Source organism: Arachis hypogaea, chromosome 5 (assembly GCF_003086295.3).
Source record: "Arachis hypogaea cultivar Tifrunner chromosome 5, arahy.Tifrunner.gnm2.J5K5, whole genome shotgun sequence".
NCBI classification, from domain to species: domain Eukaryota; kingdom Viridiplantae; phylum Streptophyta; class Magnoliopsida; order Fabales; family Fabaceae; genus Arachis; species Arachis hypogaea.
In genome coordinates, this window is record NC_092040.1 from 4,036,007 (window position 1) to 4,060,907 (window position 24,901).

Below are 24,901 nucleotides of genomic sequence, written 5' to 3' on the forward strand. Positions count from 1 at the left end.
AATAAATACATGTACGTGCGTCATTTCGACCTTCGCTCCATTTTAATATCTCTTCAAAATTTCGAATTAACTTATCCTAGTCAAAAATATTTTTCGACTAACAAATTCTAACATATAAACTTTGCTGACATAATAATAGACATTGATACATTCGAATATAGGATAATATATAGTTATGCATTATATTTAAATAGAAAATATTATACTTAAAAATTATTAATATTCTTGACATAAAAAATTATTTAATATGACACGTATATATATACTTTTCCTATATCTTTACCTATATATAGATATAGATATATGGTACATCCCAAACTCAAAACAGAGTGTTAGAGTGTAAAAACAACAAATAACAATGAAGTTTTGCAATTTCTTTACATTCACCTTGGCTTTAATAGTAGTGCTTCAAGCCTTAGGTGCAAGTGCGGACGATGCTGGAACCATAATCACTCAGCCTCTCTATAATGAATTCCTGAAGCACTTAACCGATTCCAGATGCGAAGCCCATGGCTTCTACACCTACAATGCTTTTGTCACCGCCGCCAGAGCATTTCCCGCCTTTGGAACAACCGGTGATGACGTCACTCGCAAGCGAGAACTCGCCGCCTTCTTCGGCCAAACATCACACGAGACAACAGGTACGTACACATCACTATACAAAGTTAATATTCAATTTAGTTCTTGAAATTAATAACAGTCTTTGATATTTTAAAATGATCAAATTGATTTTATGTTTGTAAATTTACGGAATAATTTAGTAATGTTCAAAAACAAATAACTGTTATGACTAACGTTGAAAATTTCAGAGACTAAACATTATTTTTTCAGTAAACAACTGTATATAACGTGCACAAATTAATTAAAAACTTTAGTTAATTGATTACTATGTGTGTGCATTATATTCTCAGGGTAACTAAGTATTCTTTAAATATTATTCTTTATTCATTTTTTAGAAAAGAGACAAAATAAAAAATAAGTATTTATTTTTATTTTTTTAACAATTAATACGTAAAAATAAATATTTAAATTAATTAAATAATAATAAATTATTAAAAAGATTGACTATAAATTAGATTTTAAAAGACAAATTAAATAACATTTTTGTTATATTATATATGTTATCGAATTACAAAATATTTAATAACAAAAAAATAGCTAAAATTAACAAAAAATTATTTTATTTAATATTTATTTAGTGTACTAATTAATATAAAAATATTTAATAATTAAAAAAATTAACTAAAATAACTTAAATTTATCTTATTTAATATTTATGATATATTATATTATTATAATTAATAAATATTAAATAAATTAAATTTTGATTATATTTTTTTGTTTTTTTAATATTACCGTTTTAATTATATGTTGCAGGAGGAACGACTAATGCTCCAGATGAATTTGAATGGGGTTATTGCTTTTTGAGGGAACAGACTAAAGAACAGCACTGTGATTCTACACAAGCACCATGCCCCGCTGGCAAGCAATATTATGGCCGTGGTCCCATTCAGCTTACAAGGTAATTATTAATTTGAAAGTATATATATTTCATTTCATATATGTTGTAATTAGCTTTGGCCTCTAAGATATGTTGTCACAATATTTTTAGTCTTTATACAAATAAATGATCAGTCCGACACTTTATATCTAATATTTTTTTTAAACAAATTTAAGTCTAATTTTATTTATTTTTCATATATTGTTTTTCCATTTAGTAACTCCAACTATCAGCTAGCTGGACAAGCTATAAAGGCAGATTTGATAAACAATCCAGACTTGGTAGCAACAGATGCGGTAATATCATTCAAAACAGCTATATGGTTTTGGATGACACCACAAGGGAATAAGCCCTCGTGCCACGACGTCATCACCAATGCATGGAGGCCAACCGCCACTGACTCGGCGGCAGGTCGAGCCCCAGGCTACGGTGTCATCACCAACATAATCAACGGTGGGATTGAATGTGGGAAAGGTGCCAACACAAACTCCAACAATAGGATTGGATTTTACAAGAGGTACTGTGATATCTTGAAGATTGGCTATGGGAGTAACTTAGATTGTGCAAATCAACAGCACTTTTAAATTAACATTACCACCCCTAGGGTAAACTATTATGTTTAAGTTGTTGAATAAATATAGCTATAGTTATATAGCAGTAGCCAGTATAGCACTACTGTAATAAGAGCGTGTGCAAACTAGATCCACCTATCGGGTGTATCTTTCTTTTGCCTTGCAATAAAATTTCAGTTTGTTGATATATATATAGAGGTTGTTGGCCTAATTAATCGAACATTTTATAAGCACGATTTGTTGTCCTTTTTTTTGGTTCGAAGAAGCTTTAGTTCCAAAAACGCCCAAAAAAAACAAATGATTATACTAAGTGTATACTAAAATCAGTCACTAAAATTAGTCATCAATATAAAATAGGTACTGAGTTAAATCACACATGTATTTATATTAAATACATTAGTGACTGATTTTAGTAATTAATTTTAGTGTACAAATAACATTTTCTAAAAAATATTATAATTTATAAACATATAATAAATTATCTGAATCAATTTAAATTTATTTGATCTCATTTTGATTTTTTATTCCAAGTATGTAGAAATTAGAATAGATAATAATGGATTAATCTACCCGTTTGTTTTACCGTTTATAAAATTAACTTCCGAAGTTCATTCCAATCATAGTACAAGAATCACAACATTTTGGGGGCGAAATTATTGATTTAAATTGATATACTTTCTATAATTTTGTAAGCTGATCAATATCACTTACATATCGTTCGGGTACAAGCAACTTTTATTATTACCATAAATGGATAACTTTCAAATATGAAAAGGTTTTTTTTAGTCAAAATAATATATAATAACACCAATAAAAGTTCATAAAGCTCCAATACTCCATTTGTTTCAATATATGTATATCAATAGAAAAAATAAATAAATAAGGTAACATTTATTTTGAAATATTAGAGCGGAGATTAAAAATTTAATATTATTTTTATTAATCAAGAGAATTAATATTAAAATTTTAGTTTTTGTCTATAAAATTTTAATATTTCAATATTTTAAAAAAATAAAGACATATGAACTAAAATTTACAAAAACAAAAAATAAAATTTTAATAATATTTTATATCTAAAATATTTATATTTCAATTAATTAATTCTAACTTTATTTCTTATGCAAATTAAATTAAAATTTTATTTTTATTTTCGATCTCTCTCTCTTATCTTACACCATCAATATAATATTAAAATTTATTTCAATATCTGTCTTTCTGTCTTTATCTTTTAGTCTGTTTCTCAGATTCTGTTTCTATTCTGAACGCTACCTAAAAAGTAAAGTGGCGAAAAAATCGGCGGGCTGTTTTTGGCTTTTCCCTCCCAATTCGAGGAGTTTCAAAAATCAAAACCCCCTTTGTGCTCTCTCACCCCCTCACTCACTCACTCAGCTGAATCCAACTGTATCACTCGGTGCTTCTGTTTTTTTTTGTCTCCCTCGCCCGAGATGGGTAAGAGGAAAACAGTAACACCCCCATCCAAACCCACAAACGACGCCGTTTCGAAGTCAAAGAAGAAGTCCAAGGGTTCATCATCTTCCCCTAACCCCGACGACTGCTGCTTCGTCGGAAACCGCATTCCGCCAAACGAGGCCCGGGCCAAATGGCCTACGCGCTACAAAGGAGCGGTAACAAAGTCAGTCGTCAGTTTTTCCATTTTCCATTTTCCTTTTTTTTATTTTATAATTATTTTAGTTTGGTTGCGAATTTTCTGAGTGGGTATAATGTTGCAGTGGAAAGACTGAAAACGGTGACGTTTTGAAGGCCAAGTGCCATTACCGTCAAGCTACGGTAGATGGGGTTCTTTTCGAGCTTAACGACCATGCCTATGTTAAGGTGTTCTTCTTTCTTCATCTTCTCTGCTTTCAATTCCTTCAATTTTCTCTCATTTCAGTTAATTGTTCATTCAAGAGTTGTAAATATGGTGTGTTATTGTGAGTTTTATAGAATCCTTTTCCTATAGCACCATGTTACTCTAACGTGGGAGTAAAATTTGCAAAATTGAATGGCGCTTTCGATTGTTAACTGCTACTGTTTTACTGCATATTCGGTTGTTCATGTATTGCATGTTTTTCAGGCTGGGGATGGTGAGCTTAACTACATTGCCCGGATTGTTGAAATGTTTGAAACTGTTAATGGTGAACAATATTTCACAGCCCAGTGGTTTTACAGAGCTCAGGACACGGTGCGATCCTTTTTGCTTGAATCACCTCTGCACGCTCGTTATACCAGCTTTAGTTGACTAAATATCCATTTTGGTAACTGAGATTCACGCAATTACTCAATTTGTTCTCCAAAATTCAAAATTACCTGTATTAGTCCTCTAAATTCAAGTCCGGGTACTAATATGGTCACTCAACTTTTTCCGGCGATGACTTGGCAAACAGAATGTTTAGATGACACCTTCGCTGCCATGCTTAATGATGAGGAAGCGATGTCGTTTATCTTTGGCGCCCAAACAAGTTAGAAATGAAGAATAGCGGAGGTAGAGAATAAGAAAAATATTTTATTTTGGGTCTCCATTGTTGCTTCTCCCTTAATATACAAAGCGACGATATTTCTGACTTGTTTGGATGCCAAGGATAAACGATGTTGTTTACTCATAATCGGATTGGCAGTGGCAGGGAGGGTGCCATCTCAGTATTCCATTTGTCTAGTTATCGCCAGAAAGAGTTAAAGGACCACATTGGTGCCCGGAGTTGAATCTGGAGCACTAGTATAGATAATTTTGAATTTCGAGGACTAAAATGTGTAATCACGTGAATCTCTGTACCAAAATAAGAATTTAGTCAGTTTTAGTTATTGTTTTTTCACTCCGAAACTATTTTAATTAAACCTGTTTGTTTCGAATTTTGAAATTGCTGCAGGTCATCAAGCAACATTCAGAACTTATTGATGAGAAAAGGGTGTTTATGTCTGATGTACAAGATGACAATCCTCTTAATTCTATTGTTTCCAAAGTTAAAATAGTTCAAATCCCACTTGATGTGAGTGCTATTTCGTAATCACATTCTTATTTGTAAATTACTTGTGGCTTCCTACGCAACTTTCAAGTAGTGGGACGTAAATATTTGCAATTTGCTTCATCAGATGGACTTGAAAGAAAAGAAGAAAATAATTGCTCCTTATGATCTCTATTATGACATGAAGTACACAGAGAGATACCATACCTTTTCTAGTCTTGTAACAGGTATGGATTTTTATTCAGATGTATGTTGATTTGTATGTCACTATTTTAATTTATGTAGATGTAGACAAGAAAAAAAGTTACACATATTTCATAAACTGAATTTGTTTACATGCATGTTTAGTTTCACTCTGTAAATTGAATCAAATAAATTTGATTTATACTTTTTCAATGCAGTTGATTCAATTTGATATGTATATAATTTACTAATAGTAAATTGAATCAACTAATTCGATTTACTATTAATACAACAATACATTGTAAATCGAATCAATTATACAACATATATATGATAAATTGGATCAACTTTATTCAATTTACTACTATACAACATATACATAGTAAACTGAATAAACTTGATCGGATTTATTACTTATATAGCTTAATGAAATTTCTTACTTTTAAGTTACTTGTTTATAGGGTAAAGTATTAAATTGGTCCCTTATGTTTGGGCGTAATTCTGTTTTAATCCTTAAGGTTTAAAGTGTTCTATTTGAATCCAAAAAATTTTTATTTAGCATCAATTTAGTCCGACAGTGAGGTCAAACTTAAATAATTAACGGAATGTCCTACATAACAACAATACAAGAACAAAATTGATAACATGGAGAACAAGTACAAGCTTCGGTTGATTTTGTGTCTCTGGAGCGTGTACTTGTTCTTCAGATTATTGATTTTGTTCTTCTACTGTTATTATGTAGGACATTCCATTAATTATTTAACTTTGGCCTCACTGTGGGACTAAATTGATGCTAAATAAAATATTTTTGAATTCAAATAGAACACTTTAAACTTTAAGGATCAAAACAGAATTATGCTCAAATAGAAGGAACCAATTTAATACTTTATTCTTGTTTATATTTAACTTTAAAATATAAACGTTAATAAAAAAAATCCTTTTAGATTAAAATAAAATATTAAAAAAATCAAAATGAAAATGAGTAGAAATTCAAATTTTGTGTTTTTCTTTAAATTTCAGAACATTTACATTTTAATAAACTTATAAATCCAATACAAAACAATAAACGATTTATAAAAATTTATTAGATATTATCCTTTGATTCATTAGCATCTAAATAATCGTTACCAGAATTTTCGATATTGAAAAAGTTATTATTAAGTATAGCTCTTCAAGGTAACATAGAAGTTAAAATTTGAATTATTTCAGAGTTAAAATTAACAAATAGCTATCCAATACAAAAAAATTAATTATATTTATACAATATGTAATTAATTAAAATAATTAAAATATAATAATTAAATTATCATTTAATTTATGAAATTAAATGTAGAACAAACGATTTAATTTACTATGTATATATTGTATGTTGTATAATAATAAATTGAATTAGATTAATTCAATAAAAATATTAAGACATACATATAACAAAAATTAGTTTAGCATATCTGCATAATTTTAAATTCCAAATTATTTATTCATATGAATTACCCTAAATCTCAGGATGCCATCTTAAATGAATAGACATTCTAGATAAGACTGGTAGCATTACACTTTATTTGTAGGTTCAATTTTGCTTTAGATTGTTTGAATGCGTGTGGAGAAATCTATAAAAACCTGGTTTAGGATACTAAATAACATTTGAGTATATCTTAATAGCTATATATGAATCATGAGTATTAGAAGATTTTATGATGCATGGGCACGTGACATTTAGATATAGAAATTTTAAAATTTTTATAAAATATGGAGACATTACATATATATAAAGGTGAAAATTTAGGTGTATTTAACTTTACGTGAAATTGATAATTAAGAGTGTTAAATAATTTGAATAATTTGGCTAAATTTTTATTTAACAGTTCTCAGTTATCAACTTCACGTGAAATTGACTGCACTGAATTTTCACCATATATAAAACATAAATTATTTTTTAGATAAATTGTAATGATATTTTAATATTTTATTAATATTAAAATATAAATTAATTTTTTAACTATTTTTTAATTGTATAAAGTATTTAGAATATTTTTTGTTTTAATAAATAATAATATATATTATTTATGAACTCATTTAAAGAATACATATTAAGAATAAGATTAAATATAATAACATGTCATAATGTTTAGGTGTATCCAAACTTTGAAAAATAATTTTTTATTTTGTATTAAATTACAGTTAAACACATAAGACAATTGTGTTGGATGAATGTTATGTCTAACACGCAGACATAACAACTCAACATAATATCTGAGCTTTACAAGAAGATTTATATTCTAATTATTTGTGTGTAGTGACAGATCATTTTGCATCCAGTGGAATAAGACTTATTTGTTGCATGATATTAGTTACTGTTGATTTTTTTTTTAATTTTTAATTTTTGCATGAACTATTGATTTGTTAATTAAATGTGATTTACTCTGTTAATCCAGAAACAAGGATGGAAAGTGATGGGAATTCAACAGTCTCTAGTGAATCCGGATGTCCCAGTCAGCTTAATGATACGGTTATTGAGAAAGAGGAAACATGTCCAAATAATGTATTTGATTCATCAGAAAGGACTTTATTAGATTTGTATTCTGGCTGCGGTGCTATGTCCACAGGACTTTGCTTTGGTGCATCCATATCTGGCATTAAGCTTGTCACGGTAAGCAGAGTAATGCTTGTTTTGACTAATTTATTAAATTTCTTTTATTTAACTTTTATTCATTTGTTATTATTGATTTGACAAAGATTTTTGTTTGTCTTCAAAGAGGTGGGCTGTGGACATAAATGAACATGCATGTAAAAGTCTGAAGCTAAATCATCCTGAAACTCAGGTGAGTGTTTGTTGGCGTTTGCTGTAACATTTCAACTTTTTGAATCTTGTCACTATTCAATAACCAATTAAATAATTAAAATGATAATGATTTAAGAAAGTTTAAAATAAAAAAATTAAAAAATAATCCATTTGAAAAACTAACATATTTAATTTAAAATTTAAATATATAAAAATATTAACTATAGTAAATTTCTAACAAACAATAAATCACCTTTTAAGATATAGTCATAACTAATTTCATACTTATGAGATTTGATGATTTTTAATTATATGAAAAGATAAGGAAATTAACTTTATTCTTTTAGTTTAGTACACAATCAAATTCAAATTAAATTAGGTAGATAAATTTGTTACAAATTCATAGTAAAAAATTGTGCTATTACAAACCAGCTTGATATACTAACAGTATTTTGGAAATATCTCAACCTGTGGTTATCTAATTGATTTCGTTTGAGATTCGTTTTAAAACTAACTCAATTCTCTATAAATTTGTGTCTAATAGCTATTTCCAAATTCCAAACGTAAAAAACTTTATAGGGCTTATCATGTGACAATTCATATTGGAGATTTTACTTAAACGCGAATTAGATTATCTTAATACAATCTGTACATATCTAAAAGCTATTTGACTAATTTCTTTCTCATTCTATTCCTATTTTTCTATACAAAATATTCTAGGTAACTTATCCCTTCTACTTTCTATTATCTCTATAAATTGTCATTCGTATACTTTTTCCATTATAAAAAAAACCGTTATCTCTTCTCACTTCCTTACTCCATTCTAAATCTTCTGCCAAAGTATTTACAAAGTCTACTCATATATTATTCAAGAAGATATCCTTTTTGAATTATGCAAACTACGGAATATGAAAATTTCCTTTCTATCTAATAAAGGATTCATACATACATCAAAACATATACAAAGTATAATTATGAAACAAGTCTCTCTTCGTATCAAATTGCGTCTATTTGCATCTGAATACATATAGAAACTTCACTCGAGATAGGGGTATTATACTACTTTTTTTAATATGTCAAATCTTAAATGTTTTATTTTCATATAGATGTTAGCATTGCATGTCATGATATAACGTCTTTTTATTTCATACACATTAGTGATGATATGATCCTTTGGTAAGGGAAGGTGACTCCCAAGATAAGATAATCGAAATGATCCTTTGGTAAGAGGAGGTGATCGAATCGAGATGATCCTTCGATAACGAAATGTGATCTGCAAAACGTTTGAGATAAGAATCTTCAGTAATAGGATGTGACTCCCACCATTTATATTGGTTTGAGTGATGATATGATCTTTCGGTAAGTGAAGGTGATCGACAAACTTTTGGGATAAGAACCTTCGGTAAGAGAAGGGAACTCCCATCAGTTTTATATAATAATATATCTTTGTTGACATAACCTTGATTGTAAATTGAATTGAGGCCTTAGGTAAGAGAAGATGACCCCGAAAGACAAGATATCGGTATGATCATTTGGTAACGGAAGGTGATCAATCGAGATGATCTTTCGATAACGAAATGTGATCTGCAAAACGTTTGAGATAAGAATCTTCAGTAATAGGATGTGACTCCCACCATATATATTGGTTTGAACTCAATACTTTTTATAAAAGCCACGAGAAAAAGTAACTAACAGTACAATAAAAAATGTGATTAAGATTGTTTTTCTTTTATCCTTTTTGTTTGATTTAGAATTATAGTTATTATTCATATTTCATTAAAAGATCCTTCTTTTATCTTAAGTTTATTTTGTTTGATTTATGATATTATTTAAGATTTTTATTTTATTTAGATCCATTCTGTTTGACTTATCTATGCCAATGCTATTATTCTTTTATTTATTATTTATTTTGCCTTGTTTTATGGCCTATGAAAACATCAAATCGAGGTTTATGAGTTTGCATTCTATATGTTTTAACGCTATAAACATTTTATGTGTCACTTATGTCATAAGTAAATGAGAAGCATCTAAAAGTCACACCATTCTGACTAACAAAAACTTTTAGAAATAATAATTGAACAACATTGCATCATCACTGTTTTTTTTTTAAAATTTGGAGTGGTTAGAGATGGATACGATAACACCATATAGATAAACTATTGAAAAATTTTTGTTTTTCAACCCTCTTTCCGTACCATCTTCAGGAATTATGCAGTACAAAGTAATACACTGCTTGGAGGAAAGACAAATGCACTATTAGGAGTGAAATATCAAGGACGTAGATAGAAAATGTTAAGCGCTTACCCAAATTCATATTAAGGAAAAAAAATAGGCGATTGTTTTTGTCATAGTTATACAAATTAAGAGAATTAAGATTTTCTATGCGTTTTGTTTATCTTTATTGAGTGATTACAATTGTGACTATGATGTTTTTTTATGATTATTTGATATAAGTAAAATTTGTCATTGTTTATGCCTTCATAGTTTAGCACGTCCGTTTTTAATGTTATTACCTCCAAATCTATTTATATTTTTTTAACTAGTAACTATTCTAATAGAAACTAGTTATTCACTATTTTTACATATATAAATTATTTTATATAAAGATTTTATATTGTTTTAAAAATTTCGCATGATTTTGAATATCAATGACCAATATAATCCAAATAAGGCTTAAACCCAGTTTAAAAATATTGGGTTGTTACATTTGCTATTTTTATTTTTAAAATCTTTATTGCTATACTTAACCTGCTTCCAAAATGATAATTAGGTGAGAAATGAGCCAGCAGAGGATTTTTTAAATCTGATAAAAGCTTGGGCTAAGCTTTGTGAGGATTTGAAATTTGTGGGATCCGACAGGATTGAGTCTAGTTCAATTATGGATGAAGATGGTGCTAATGATGAAGTTGATGATGGCCATGAATCTTCAGAAAAACCATCTGATTCTGAGGAATTTGAGGTGGAAAGGTTACTTGCTATTTGCTATGGTGATCCTAATAATGTTAAGAAACCAGGAATATATTTTAAGGTATGCAAATTTTACTTATGCAACCTAGTTTACAATTTGACATTGAATTTAGTATTAGAGATGTTTTAATTGTGTTGAAGTTTTGTACAGTGATAATTTTAAGATTTTTTTTTTTAATTTTTTCAAAAATATAAGCAAACAAATCTTGCTTTTACAATCCTTCAGGTGCGTTGGAAGGGTTATGACTCCAGTGAGGATACATGGGAGCCATTAGACGGCTTAAGGTATAGACTTGTTATTTGAGCTGTATATATAATTTTTATGCATTGTGAGTATAAAGGAGATTTACACAGATAACTATTCGTACATCGTCCTTTGGCAAAAATAACTAATTTTCAAATCCACTACTTGAAAAGTAATTTGAATGGATGAATTTGATTGAATAACTGTATAAAATTTTTTATGCTGTCAAAGCATGAAAGTTTTTATATATATATTTATTTATCTGTGTGTGTGTTTTATTTGCTAGATATTATGTGCTATTTTTGCCATTGCTTTGCATAATTGATTGAGATTGTGTTATTATAGTGATTGCAAGGAAGTTTTAAAAGTTTTTGTGAAGCAAGGACTAAAAAAAAAGTTATTGCCTCTTCCAGTAAGTTTTCTATTTCTCTTCTATGAATGCATTTAAATTTTGGTTTCATGCAGTTGATCTTTAGTTGGACATGCTCTTTTTAATGGTTTATTTATCGGTTTTGTATATTTTAAAAATGTGTAGGGTGATGTTGATTTTATTTGCGGAGGACCACCATGTCAAGGAGTAAGCGGTTTTAACCGCTTTAGAAACTATGAAGATCCGTTGACAGATATAAAGAATAAACAACTACTTGTATTTATGGATATTATCGAATTTCTTAAGCCGAAGTATGTACTTATGGAGAATGTGGTTGACATTTTAAAATTTTCTGGTGGATTTTTGGGTCGCTATGCTATAGGCCGCCTTGTTTCTATGAATTACCAAGCAAGAATGGGCATTCTAGCTGCGGGCTCTTATGGTCTTCCACAATTTCGCATGCGTGTTTTTTTGTGGGGAACTCTGTTCACTGAAGTAAGGATACTATAGTGTTTATTTTTTTTATTATTATTTTTTATTTTGATAGGAATTCAAGTTTTTTCCTTATTTAGGGAGAATATTTCTAATTTAACTATACCTTTTGTGGTTAGAGATTGCCTCCATATCCGTTACCAACTCATGAGGCTGTGTCAAGAGGTGCTCCGCCGGTAGAGTTTGAGGTATTCAAAAGACTAAGATATCTTTTGCTTTATTCGAAGATAAATGTCTTTTTTTTTCAATATTCAATGGGTTTTTGTATTGTCATAATGTAGGAAACTACAGTAGCTTATGACAAAAACGAAACTTGTAATCTTGCTGAAGCTCTTCTTCTTGGAGATGCAATCTCAGATCTCCCTCCAGTGAGTATTTTTCTCTAAACTGTTTTTTGTTACTCTAATTGAATTAATGAGTTAATTATTAATATACAATCTGATGTCATTTAATAAAATTAATTATGATCATTTTTAAAATCTTCTTATTATTTAGGTTGAAAATGATGAAAGTCAAGATGAAAGAAGTTATGGAACAAGTGCTCGTACTGAGTTTCAAAAATATATTAGATTGAGTAAAAGTGGTACGCTTTTTACCTTTAACATGGTTAATGCATGGTATCATGTTATATGAATTGAGTAAAGTATCATTTTAACTTTTAACGTTTTAAAATTGACTCAATGTTGTTAGGAATCTGTTAAAGGAATTGACGGCGGGAGAAAATTGAGACGATTTTGAAACGTTAAGGATTTAAATAGGACGAAAACTTTGGGGACGAAAATGATACATAAAAAAAATTTTAATTTTATCTTTCACTAATATCAATCTTTTATGGTACATAGTTATTCAATTATTACGGGACAAAATAATGTGATTAAGTGTAATTTACTTAGATGTGATTAAAAATAATTGAATAATTATGTACCGTAAAAGATTGATATTAGTGAAGGATAAAATTAAAATTTATTTTTAGGTATCATTTTTTTCCCAACGTTTTCGTTCTATTTAAGTTCTTATCGTTTCAAAATTGTTTCAATTTTGTCTTGCGGTCAATTCTGTTCATTGAGTCAATTTTAAAACGTTAGGCACTTAAATATGACGATTCAAACGTTAGGGATAACTTTGAGACCCCAAATATTGGGGACAAAAATGATTCTATACTCTATATGAATTATATCTGATTTTACAGTGTGTGTCTTTAATTTGTAAAAGTAAATTAATTTATCTGCTAGTTATAGTTTATTCATTCTCTGTCTTTGCAAGATCCATGACTTTTTTCTACAATTAGATTAGTATTATGCACTCAGCACACAATATTTCAAAACAATTTGAATATTTCCTGATTATAGTTTCTTTTTGTCTGTTTTAGAAATATTGAACAATGGGAGTACTTCTCAAAGCAAAGTACCCAGAATGCTATATGATCATCGTCCCCTGCGATTAAACAATGATGATTTTGATCGAGTTTGTCAAATTCCAAAAAAGAAGGTATTGTTATAGATACAGTGATTGAATTCTGTTTTCCTCATCTATTATTGGTTAAGTTTACGGTGCTTGTTTATCTTTTATAGGGTGCAAACTTTAGGGACCTACCAGGTGTGTTAGTGATAGGCAACAAAGTTGAATGGGATCCGACGGTTGAAAGAGTGCTGCTTAATTCTGGAAAACCTTTGGTATTATATTTGTTTTATCCTCTTATCTCGAATATTTATCTTAGTTATAGGTTTTTTGTTGTTAATATTAAAACATATGCTCAAATATATCTTTGTAATATGTTTTTGTTTAGGTTCCTGATTATGCTATGCAATTTGTTCGTGGAACATCTAGCAAGTAAGTATCAAGTAATATGATTTTGATTTTTATGAAATGATCTCAAGTTTCTGAACTATAAGAGTTCTCAAATTAACTTTTTTGGAATAAAATACAGGCCATTTGGTCGTTTGTGGTGGGATGAAATTGTGTCAACAGTTGTGACTAGAGCTGAGCCTCATAATCAGGTATTATTCTTGCATTGTGATCAATTTAATAAACTAATCTTTTTCTTAGTTTAGAATATATTTGAGTGGATTTTATTGTTTCTTGAATAGCGAAATATTATAATCTGCCTGGGTTTTTAGTTAACCTTATGTTGTCATATTAACTGTTTAGAGTGTTATTGTTAGTTTTAAGTTGCTTATGCTCTTTTGTATATATTATTATGTATCAACTCAAGTTCAATTTTTCTTGTTTGTTTGTTTGTTTTTATTTAATTTTCTAGGCCATTATTCACCCAAAACAAGATCGAGTGCTTACAATTCGAGAAAATGCTAGACTACAAGGATTTCCTGATTGCTACAAACTTACTGGCCCTATTAAGGAAAGGTATGTTAATCAGGATTTCAAACTTAGTTATTATTACTTGAAATGTGTTACTTTCTTGAAATCTTTAAATTTCAAGTCCTTGACCATGGTTCAGGAAATTTTTCCTCCCTAATATATCATTTCACTTAATAGCATCCATCATTTTATTACCACTTTGGTTAAGTTGATTATTTAACTCAATCTTATATTCAATTATCTTTCATATTTGGTATTTTAATCTAGGTACATACAAGTTGGAAATGCTGTTGCTGTACCTGTAGCTCTTGCTTTGGGATATACATTTGGTTTGGCATATCAAGGTTTGTCTAGTGACAAACCTTTGACAACCCTTCCATTTAAGTATCCAAATTGTCTTGCTTCTTTATCCTCATCTCAAGTTGATAATAATGATTAGTAAATTGAATTGAGACTGTTATTTGTTTAACAGTCATTCTTATTTTATTATAAAATTTTATTTTTATTTAAAATTTATCTTGAGATGAGTATAAGACTTGTACTATTGGTGGATTGAAGAAACTACAAGTATAAATTGTTTTTTATGGTTAGAACATTGTTGTGATTTATATTGAACGTTGTAATAACTTTCGCATATTGTGTGTTGTATTTAACAATGCTTAATATATATTTATCTATTTATTGCTTTGACAATTTAAAACTTAGTTACATTATTTCTTGATACTGAAATTTTTATGAATTCATATTCATATTAAGAAAGTTTGTTAAGGTTGAAGGCTTTTTATAGTCTTATGCATCTCATCACATGCATTTAGTTGAAGTGTTGATTGACCAAATTCATAAGTGTGGTCTAATTTGTCCCAATATTAAAAATTAAACTATAATGATTAGTTATAATGTTAAGTATAAAACTAAAAATTGCCATGAGCTGAGGTTGTGATTAATCAAGTTATGTTAGTTAAACACAAACGGAGTCACATGCTAGTCATCAGCGGTCAACTATTGGTCCCTCAAGGAGGGGCGGTTACATCACATGTTCACAAATCACAAATAGAGGTGTCAAGTGTGCTAGTTCATCTTGTCTTATCAAAAGTCTGCCATTTGGCAGGTTAGTCAGCTTTGTTTAGTAAGGTGATTTCGATTTCTTTTTTTGCGTCGTCTAATGCCAGGTTAGTCAGCTAAGCCTGCTAATTATATTAATAAATTATTAAATATTAAATAATATATATAATTTTTAAATTTATAAATATTAAAATATTTATAATTTTAAATATATTATAAATATAATTATTAATTAAATTTTTTAAAACAAAATAATAAGTAAAATATTGTTCAAAAAATATATTTTTTTAAATAAAAGAGTTCAAACACAACAGAATGGAACAAATAGAAATCAATAAATAAATCAGACGAGCAACGTCTAGAAATTAACACAAAATAAAGAAACTTTTTATGTCATCTCTAGCATAGCATCAACAACACGAAGAAAGCACGCTTTTCTACTGGTTATAGCTAAACACGATCATATTGATGATTTCTTTTACATCTTTGCTTTTATTTAGAAATATCCTCCTATTTATTTCCTTCTAAATGTTCTAGATGACCGCACAAAAGTACCTCAATTGTTGCTTTCGATCCTCCTTCCTACACAGCTCTTCTGCAATTCCGGAACTTTCTACGCATCCTTCATCAATCCTGGAAGAGACCATAGTCGGTCAAACACAGATATTCAAGTATTTCACACCTGCCAAGCACAATCACAGTAAAAAAAACAAGTGGACCTGCTCACATTCCTGTTGCATAAAACACACCTCTTATCATCCTGATTGATTATTTCGAACCGACTCATCCTTTCCTTCCTCAATAATGTTAGGGAACCAAGATGGTTCCAACAAAAAATCAGCCAAATGTTATGGTGCTTATGTTAGGTATTAGAATATTTTTTTTTTGTAAATTGGATGGTTCTAAATCTGTTTTTTAATTTATCATGTTTTAGGTATTTGGAGAGAGAAAAATGGTAAATAAACAGAAGCTAATTAAATCAATTTCTATGATTTACGTTACAATGATACTGAACGTAATGAAATATTTAATAATTAATATTTTAAATCATAAATAAATAAAACTAGTTACTATATTTATAATTAATTAAGTTGTTTTATTTTTGACTGATTTAGAATTAATTTCATATATCTTTTATTCTTTAATATATAATTAAATATCTTTAATTAGACGGTGCAGATTAGCGGACTTTTTAATTATAATGGTATTAAATTTTTAACCGACCTGCTTTTTTAACGAGTTACGCAGTTTGACCTAATAAATTTTGGCTTGTTTACCATTTCTATTGGCCTATTCACAAGTGCATAAGTCTCTCATATTTAGGATAGATAAAATAAAATAAAATTATAAAAAAAAGGAGATTCTTTATCCGTCAAAGCGCGCGACTTAACGGATTTAGTTATTATGTCTGATATTTTTTAAAATGATTTCAGTGTGGGTCTTTTCATCCTTTTTTCCCAAGAGTAAAAACGATATGAAATCCTTAAATTAAAGAGTAGTATAATAAGAAAAAATTAGGAAATGGTTTGCCTGTGAAGTGTGACTACCTGTACCTGAGTTGAGTCCAAGAACCAATCATTCATTCTCTATCCTTTCCCTGACCAAATAATAATAATAATAATAATAATAATAAATTCTCTACCCTTCCTTCTGCTTGTGACTACTACACATGCTATATTTTCGTCATTCTTTATGTATTGAATTTTTCTTGAATAAAATCTTTTTTTCTTTTTGTTTTTATCCTTTTTCAACATATACAATTCGCACTTCAACGATTATAAAATGATAATTCATTTTTTATTTTTTTTATTAGAAGAATGAGTCATTTTATGAGAATTTTTAACAAATAATGATAAAAAATATTTATGTGTGACGTAACTTTTATAATTTGATTTTCATTAATCTTATATAAATGATGATCATTTGATTGAAACGGTTTAATTTTTACATGATCATTAAAATAATATTCTAATCAAATAATTATCATCTTTTTTATAATATTTTAATAATTATATAGACGATAAACTATTCTGATTAAATAATTATCATCTATATAAAATAGATAAAGATCAAACTATATAAATTAATGTCACACATAAATATTTTTTGTCAATTTTTGCGAGAAATTCTCGTAGATGGACTTATGCATCTAATAAAAAAAAAAAGATACGGAATAGATTATATTTTTTAATCGTTAAAGTGTGGGGTGTTTAAATTAAAAAAAGAGAGGAAACGAAAAGGAATTTTATTTTGTTTTTTTTCCCATTTTGAAAGTTGGAATCTTAAATTTTATTTTTTTGTTGTAAAAATAGAGTATGATCTACGGATGAAAAAGAAGTATTATTTATTTGGCGGCCACTTAAATGAAGTCGTGAAAAATGACTTCCGCTAAAGTGGCCATTCTGATTTGAACAAGTGTTTCATCATGATTTTTTTGTTAACTTGGTTTGGTTTTATTGAATTATATTGAACCAAACCATTTTATTGAATCTTATTGAATCATAGGTTCAAATTATATGATTCAAATTTAAAAATATTAATATATTTTTAGGATAATAGTTTTACGAATAAATTTGCTTAATATTTTTGTCCTTCAATAATAAAAATAAAATAATTAAAAAGTAATTAAAAAGTAAGTTATAATTTATATATCTAAATATAAATAAATTATAATAACATAAATTATATTAAAAAATATTAATTAATTAAACAGTTAATTTAAACTAAAAAATTAGATAATTAGTTATATTTATAATTAAATAATTTTTTATTAAGTGTTAACAATTATAATTTTATTAGTTAAAGTTAAGAATGGTGTTTCAATTGTAATTAATTGTTAAGTATAATTTTTATTTAAAATAAAGTATTATTTTATTTAAAATGTATTATCTATTCTATTATATAAAAATTAAATTTTTGTATTTAACTAGTGTATGTTCCGTATCTTATATGGGATAATACATAAAATTATATTAAAAATTTCATTAAAAAATTAAATAATATATATAGTAATTATTATTATAAATATTTTATAAAATTATAATTAAAATCAAACTCTCAATATTTTTAATATTAAATTGTTAAAATAATTAGTATTTGTCTTAATCAATTTGTTAAGTGATCATCTCACTCGTCTGCTTAAACAACTATTAGGAGTTAGAATCTCGCCTTGTGTATATAGCAATGCATTGGCTAGTGTTAAACTCTTAATAAATGGAGTATCAATACGTGGTTAGACTTGGCAGGAGTTTCTGAATACAAGGGTACCCGACCCGTTCATACCCGGATGGAAAGGGTAATAACTTGACCCAAGTCGGGATAGATTTTGCTCAAGACAGGGTATATGGTCGGATTTAGGGTGTACCTGCCCCGAATATATATACATATAAACACTTTTTAGGAATTAAGATTTACCTCACATCACAGATGATTCATAGCTTCAGTCTATATTCTATAGCCATGCAAGATAAACTCAGTCATCTTCACAAAAAAATTGCATAGCTCGCGTCATGTTGTTGCTGAATCCACCGTCGCCTACCTATTCACAACTCCCATCTTCCTTCACAGCCAGAGACGGACCCACGTTTAATATAGAGGGGGCATTTGTCCCCACAATTTTTTTTTAAAAAATTAATACTTATATACATATATACCACTTATTATATTATATTTGTCTTAAAATAAAATATAAACAGTTCTTTTGTATTTTATGTTAAAAAATATTTTGTTAAACTTAACACATAATAGTTATATTGTTAAATTTGATTTAGTATAAAAAATAAATAAATACACTAAAAAAAGTGATAATTAATTATATTATATTAGTTAATTAATTAATAAATAAATTAAAACTTAGTTTTCTAATTAAATACAACTTAAATTATTAGTGATTTTTTAAAAATTGTTTAAGATAAAAAAATATATTATCTATGTATTAATATATTGTAATTATTTTGGTTAAAAAATTTATTTATACTATAAAAATAATAATAAGTAGATTTGACAATTAAATATGAGATAATAAAAAGTAAAATAATTGTTTAAAAATATATATAAAAATAATATTTAGTCATGTTAAAAATAAAAAAGTCCTTATAAATATTTTTTTGTTATTTTAAATATTATACTATGTCTATGAAATTATATTTTTATTATTTTAAATATTATAATAATGATTGTGTGTATATTTCTAGTTCTTATCAATATGTATTAGATAGTTCTAATTTTAAATTTTGAATATATCTAAACCAATTTAGATTGGTCAAGTGATCAACTTAGTCATCCGCTTAAGTAAGTATTGAGGGTTCGAATTCTGTCTCGTATGTATAGCAAATCGTTGCCAGCCAATTGTAGATTTTTAAATGAAATTTAAATTCACGACGGATTTGTCCTTAACTTGTTAAGTATTGTGGGAAGCAAAAAAATATCTATATCTAAATTTTATTATATTTTTGTCCCTATTACTAAATTTTTCTGGGTCCGTTATTATTCACAGCTTATGTCATCATCGCTGCTCATCCTGTTACCGTCGCCACCTTTCTCCTGTCGAGTCCCTTTTCTCTAGGTAAATTTCCCCCCCCCCTCTCTCTTTCTCTCTCTCTCTCTCACTGTGAGTCTGTTAAATTCTTCTCTTCTTCTTCCACAGACTCATCACTTAGTCGCCTTTGCTATGAGCCCGAATGTTGCTGTTGTAATTTCATCTGAGTTTGTCACCGAATAAAATAAAATTTTTATTCAAGTTAAAAATAGGCATGCATGAGATTATTTTTGCATGTAATCTCTGAATTTTCTCATCTAAATTTGATCTATGTGGTTGAGTATTTTAGTATGGGATTATCGTGGTTTTGTTGTAACACTAATGTGATAAAAATTTCGATAATTTCATAACTAATATATGAGATAGACCAGATTATGAAAGTAATAATAGAAATAACATTCAGATTTGCGCGTAAAATTTATAAGAGGTTGTCTCAGGAAAATATATATTTATAACCCAAGTACGTAGAAGATTGTTAGAAAATTATTATTTCTTAATATATTTATTGATAATACATATATTAATTATAATCGTAAATTAAGTAATTTCACATTAAATGACTTATACAACGGTGATCTTATTTATTGTCATAAATATTGAATTAAATAAGTTATTATTACTTTTGATTTAGATAAATGAGATTAAAATCATGGATACTATTTTATTTGAGTTTTAGGGTTTATTGAGTGTCACACTCAAATATAAATAATGACTTTAGAATTTTGGTCTCCAACACATCAAACTCGCGTTCGTAACTCTTTTCCCATAGTAAAATTAAGATTCAACCCTATCAAAAATACAGAAAATTTTAATTGACGAAGATTAAAGAACCACAAGAGCCAAACTCTCTGATCTCAATCATACTCTCAAATAAAGAGACGCTTCCACGCTCTTAGTTATATTTTTTAATGAGTTAACATGAATGATCTTGAGGTTGACAAATCCTAAAATTTTTAGCTAAAATAAAAATTTTATTCAATCAAATGATAATAAATAATTTATTGAATTAAATTATATTAATGTGATCATTGGATAATAAAGAATGCTAGAAAAATAAATAAATAATATTTTAAGAGTATAAAAATATTAAATTATCATTTCAATTTACTTTTTTAATTAACGATAATAAATATCTTAAATTAATTAAATTTTTACAAAAATTATACACCTAAAACTATTTTATTTTTTCAAAAATTTTTTGATAATACAATGGTTCAATGAGAGGTTGACTATTGAGAATTGAGTATAATATTTTTAAATTCGTATTTTCAATAAAAAAATATACTTAGTTCTATTCATCCTAAATAATTCTATATTCACTATTACTTATCCATATAAATAATTCTAACATTGATAGAATATTATTTTTAGATGCAAAAAATTTAAAATATATTTATTCTATTTTAAAAATTAATATTCATATTTAACTTAGAATTCCAACAAATATGACAAAAAATATTATATTTTTTAGTTAAAAAATTAAAGTAAAATATCTATAAATATATTTTTGTACTTTAGCTTTAGATTTTTCAAAAAAATTTGGCAAGTTAATGGAATCAAATTATATTTCTATAACATATATAAGAATGTATATTACACATAAATAAAAAAATTAGGTATAGTAAGAAAAAATACATAAATTAAAATAAAATTTAGAAAAATAAAAACCATTAAAATATTGAAGAAAAGAAATATAAATAGAAGAGAAATAAAATTATTAGATGGAAGAGAAATAATTTAATAAATTTTATGTGTATATAAAAAAGAATAAAAAGAAGATATACAGTACTTTATTTAATTTAGCAAAATTTATGGGAATAAACACATAAAATAAGAGAATAAAAAATGATAATAAAAAGAAGTTAAACCTCTGAATTAACATCAAAAAATAAAAAATAATAAAATAATGATAATCTATCATAATCTTAATCTTTTAATATAATTAATTAATAATAATATAATTAGTCTACCATAATCAATTTTGTTACTCACTTTAACCTTATTATTCATTTATTGTATCTAAAAAAGTATATAATATCACACTTATTTTTAAAAAGATGAAACTCTTCAAATACACAGTATAATATATAATTTAAGAACAATAAAATAAAAATATCTAGAATTTTATAATAGTATTTGAAATTTTCAATGACGATAATACAAAGTGTTTAAATCGACCAAATGAATTCAATAGTTATCCTTTGCACATCTTATTTAAATTTGGATCTTAAAATTTACTTTTATCTTTTTTTTCTAATATCAATTATTTTTGACAAAAAATAGAGAAAAAAATTCATTAGACAAAAAAATATCCGATCAAAAAATTATTATAAGGAGATTTATAATTAGAGAAGAAAAGAATAAAAGTATTAATAATAATTGAGAAAAAGAAACGAAGCTTGTATTAAAGAATGTTAAAAAAGAAATAATAAAGTTCATATTAATAATAATAATGCTGAGGAATGATGTTGCTGCTTTAGACTTTTAACCTTTGTCTTTGGCCATTTTTTTCTGTTCTTTGTTTTTTTTTTAAATTATCAAGTCATAAAAAAATAAAAAATAATTCAAGAAAATGAAAACAGCAAGATCGAAAACAGTAAGATCAATAGTAACTATACAAATCAAAATACATAGGAGAAAAATAAACTATTATATGATAGAATTAACATGAGTATATTTCATCATTAAATAAACAAAGTTAATGCACAACAAAATTACATGTAAAGAGAAAAAAAAAGAAAAAAGAGTTAAAATATCAAAAGTGATAAAAATATTATTTTATAGAAGACTATAAAATAATGAACTTCTAACTAAATTAAATTGTACTTATTATTATTAGAAAGGGTAAGAGAGAGAGCAGTAGAGAAAAGGTTTGTGTGTATTCAAGTTGTGTAAAATGATACGATATAAAAAGGTATTTATAGGTGCTAAGAGAATCGAAATAATAAAGACGTAATATCCTATAATAAATATTTAGATATGTTAAATAATGCTAATTAATCTATACTATATGATATCAAAACAAAAAAGAATCACCGTGCTAATATAATATTATCAATATTATATAAATCATCTTTGTATTTATTTTTCTGTGCGTATATAATATTTAATTAACATATTAAGATATATATAATATTTTGTTAATACATATATAATATAAAGTGATTTACAAATTATTTTATTGAATATTTTAAATTAGAGTGATTTATAAATTATTATTAATTCGTATATAAAATATAATTAAATTTAATGAATTCAATTAGAATAAACAACAAATTTATTCTTTTATTTCAGACTTTATAAATGAATAAATTAATTAACTAATATAACAAATTACAATTAACGTAGTAAAATTAATTAAGTAATATATATTATAATAAATTATATTAATATTTACATATCTAATCAAATCAATTAGCTGATATAATTAAGTCATGGTAATAAATTATATTGAATGAATTAAAATAATTAAATCGGGAAACACTCTCTGAAGTATGCCACTTCAGCTCCATCATTAAGTGTAGACATCCGATTTTTATATAATAGAATAGATAGAATAGATAGATGATGGAGCTCACGTGACATGCTTTTGAGAGTGTTTTCGATTTATTTCTTTTAACGCATTAAATACAAGTTATTACGGGTAAATTCATTTCAAAATGTAGAAATTAGACTCAATTACGGTAAAATTTTAAAGGTAATATAGAATTTAACAACAAAATTAACATTCATTAAGAAAATAAATTTATTTATGACTATTTAATACACTGAAAATTAATATTAATTAGAAGTTGAGATTCAATATAGAACATAATTCAATGTCAAGTTCACCGTTGAATCTCTAATTAAGTGTGATTTAGTGATTTAGAATAAATTTAGAGTTCTATTATATGTAAATTAATGATTTAGATAAAATTTAAAAAGTAATTTTGATATGAAATATACTCTCAGACATTTATAAATTAGTAATTTGAATTAAATGTATGATTATTTGTAAACCTACAACTAAAAGTTAATTTGAGATAGTATTTAGAATATTATTTGATGTGAATTTTACTATTATTTTTCTGATTAAGTGTTGATATCAAATTTATAATATTATTTCATAGTAAATTTACTCTTACATCTAAAAATTAGCATCAATTTGTTTTTTTATGGGATTAAATATAAAATATGAATGGATAAAAAAAAATTTATTAAAGATTTTTAAAAAATCACTTACGAAAATCTTTGAAAAATTTACCCAAATAAATTTTGATTGTATTGAGTTATTTATTTTTCAAAGAAAAATCAGAAATTAATATGTTGTCGAAATTAGATATATATGTCAATTAATAATTATGGTTTAAATTATTTAACATTATAAAAATTCATATAGATGAACTTTTGAATTTGTATTAATATTTGATTTGTGGATACAAAAATAGTTTGCAATCAACAAGATTATGCTGCACAAACTTGATCTAAGAAGATTATACTTTTGAATTTGTATTAAATTTAATTGTTGTTAATTTGTTATAAACTGGTTTATTTTTATATTGGTCTAACCAGATTCATTCAACATGTTAAACCAAAAAAAAAAAAAAAAATTATGCTGCACCAACTTCAATTTTTTGGTCTATTAAAAAGAACACATGTCCATCAAATCTTCAATCTAAAATTATATTCAACGGTCCAATTTTGAGATTCAGCAAAAGTCATTTTCCATGACTTCATTGGAGTGTCCGCCATTTATTTATTTATATAGCACCTTTTCAATTGTTTGTTAGTAGTATGCTTTATATTATTACCGAAAAAAAAAGAGAGGGGTGTTTTCCCCTACTAAATTGAGTTGTGTTACCCTATTTTCCGAATAAAAATCAAAGCTAAAATTTCTCTTAATTAATATTTTGCTAAGAGCTGTATGACTAATAATTTT

General features: G+C 26.5%; 2 protein-coding genes across 2 annotated transcripts; both read left to right on the forward strand.

Moving 5' to 3' along the window:
* Positions 1–2,264, forward strand: LOC112800278 (acidic 27 kDa endochitinase-like). The gene is made up of 3 exons (XM_025842474.2): positions 1–641; positions 1,378–1,522; positions 1,719–2,264. The coding sequence occupies exons 1-3, from the start codon at positions 359–361 to the stop codon at positions 2,083–2,085; spliced, it is 795 nt and encodes a 264-aa protein (XP_025698259.1). The 5' UTR covers positions 1–358; the 3' UTR covers positions 2,086–2,264.
* A 341-nt stretch (positions 2,265–2,605) lies between these two features.
* LOC112800277 (DNA (cytosine-5)-methyltransferase 1-like) lies at positions 2,606–15,077 on the forward strand. The gene is made up of 20 exons (XM_025842473.3): positions 2,606–3,706; positions 3,804–3,906; positions 4,148–4,255; positions 4,938–5,057; positions 5,161–5,260; positions 7,649–7,863; positions 7,970–8,035; positions 10,766–11,023; positions 11,189–11,247; positions 11,552–11,618; positions 11,742–12,071; positions 12,188–12,256; positions 12,350–12,436; positions 12,564–12,651; positions 13,438–13,556; positions 13,640–13,741; positions 13,855–13,898; positions 13,996–14,065; positions 14,326–14,429; positions 14,652–15,077. The coding sequence occupies exons 1-20, from the start codon at positions 3,519–3,521 to the stop codon at positions 14,821–14,823; spliced, it is 2,469 nt and encodes an 822-aa protein (XP_025698258.1). The 5' UTR covers positions 2,606–3,518; the 3' UTR covers positions 14,824–15,077.
* Positions 15,078–24,901: the final 9,824 nt, after the last annotated feature.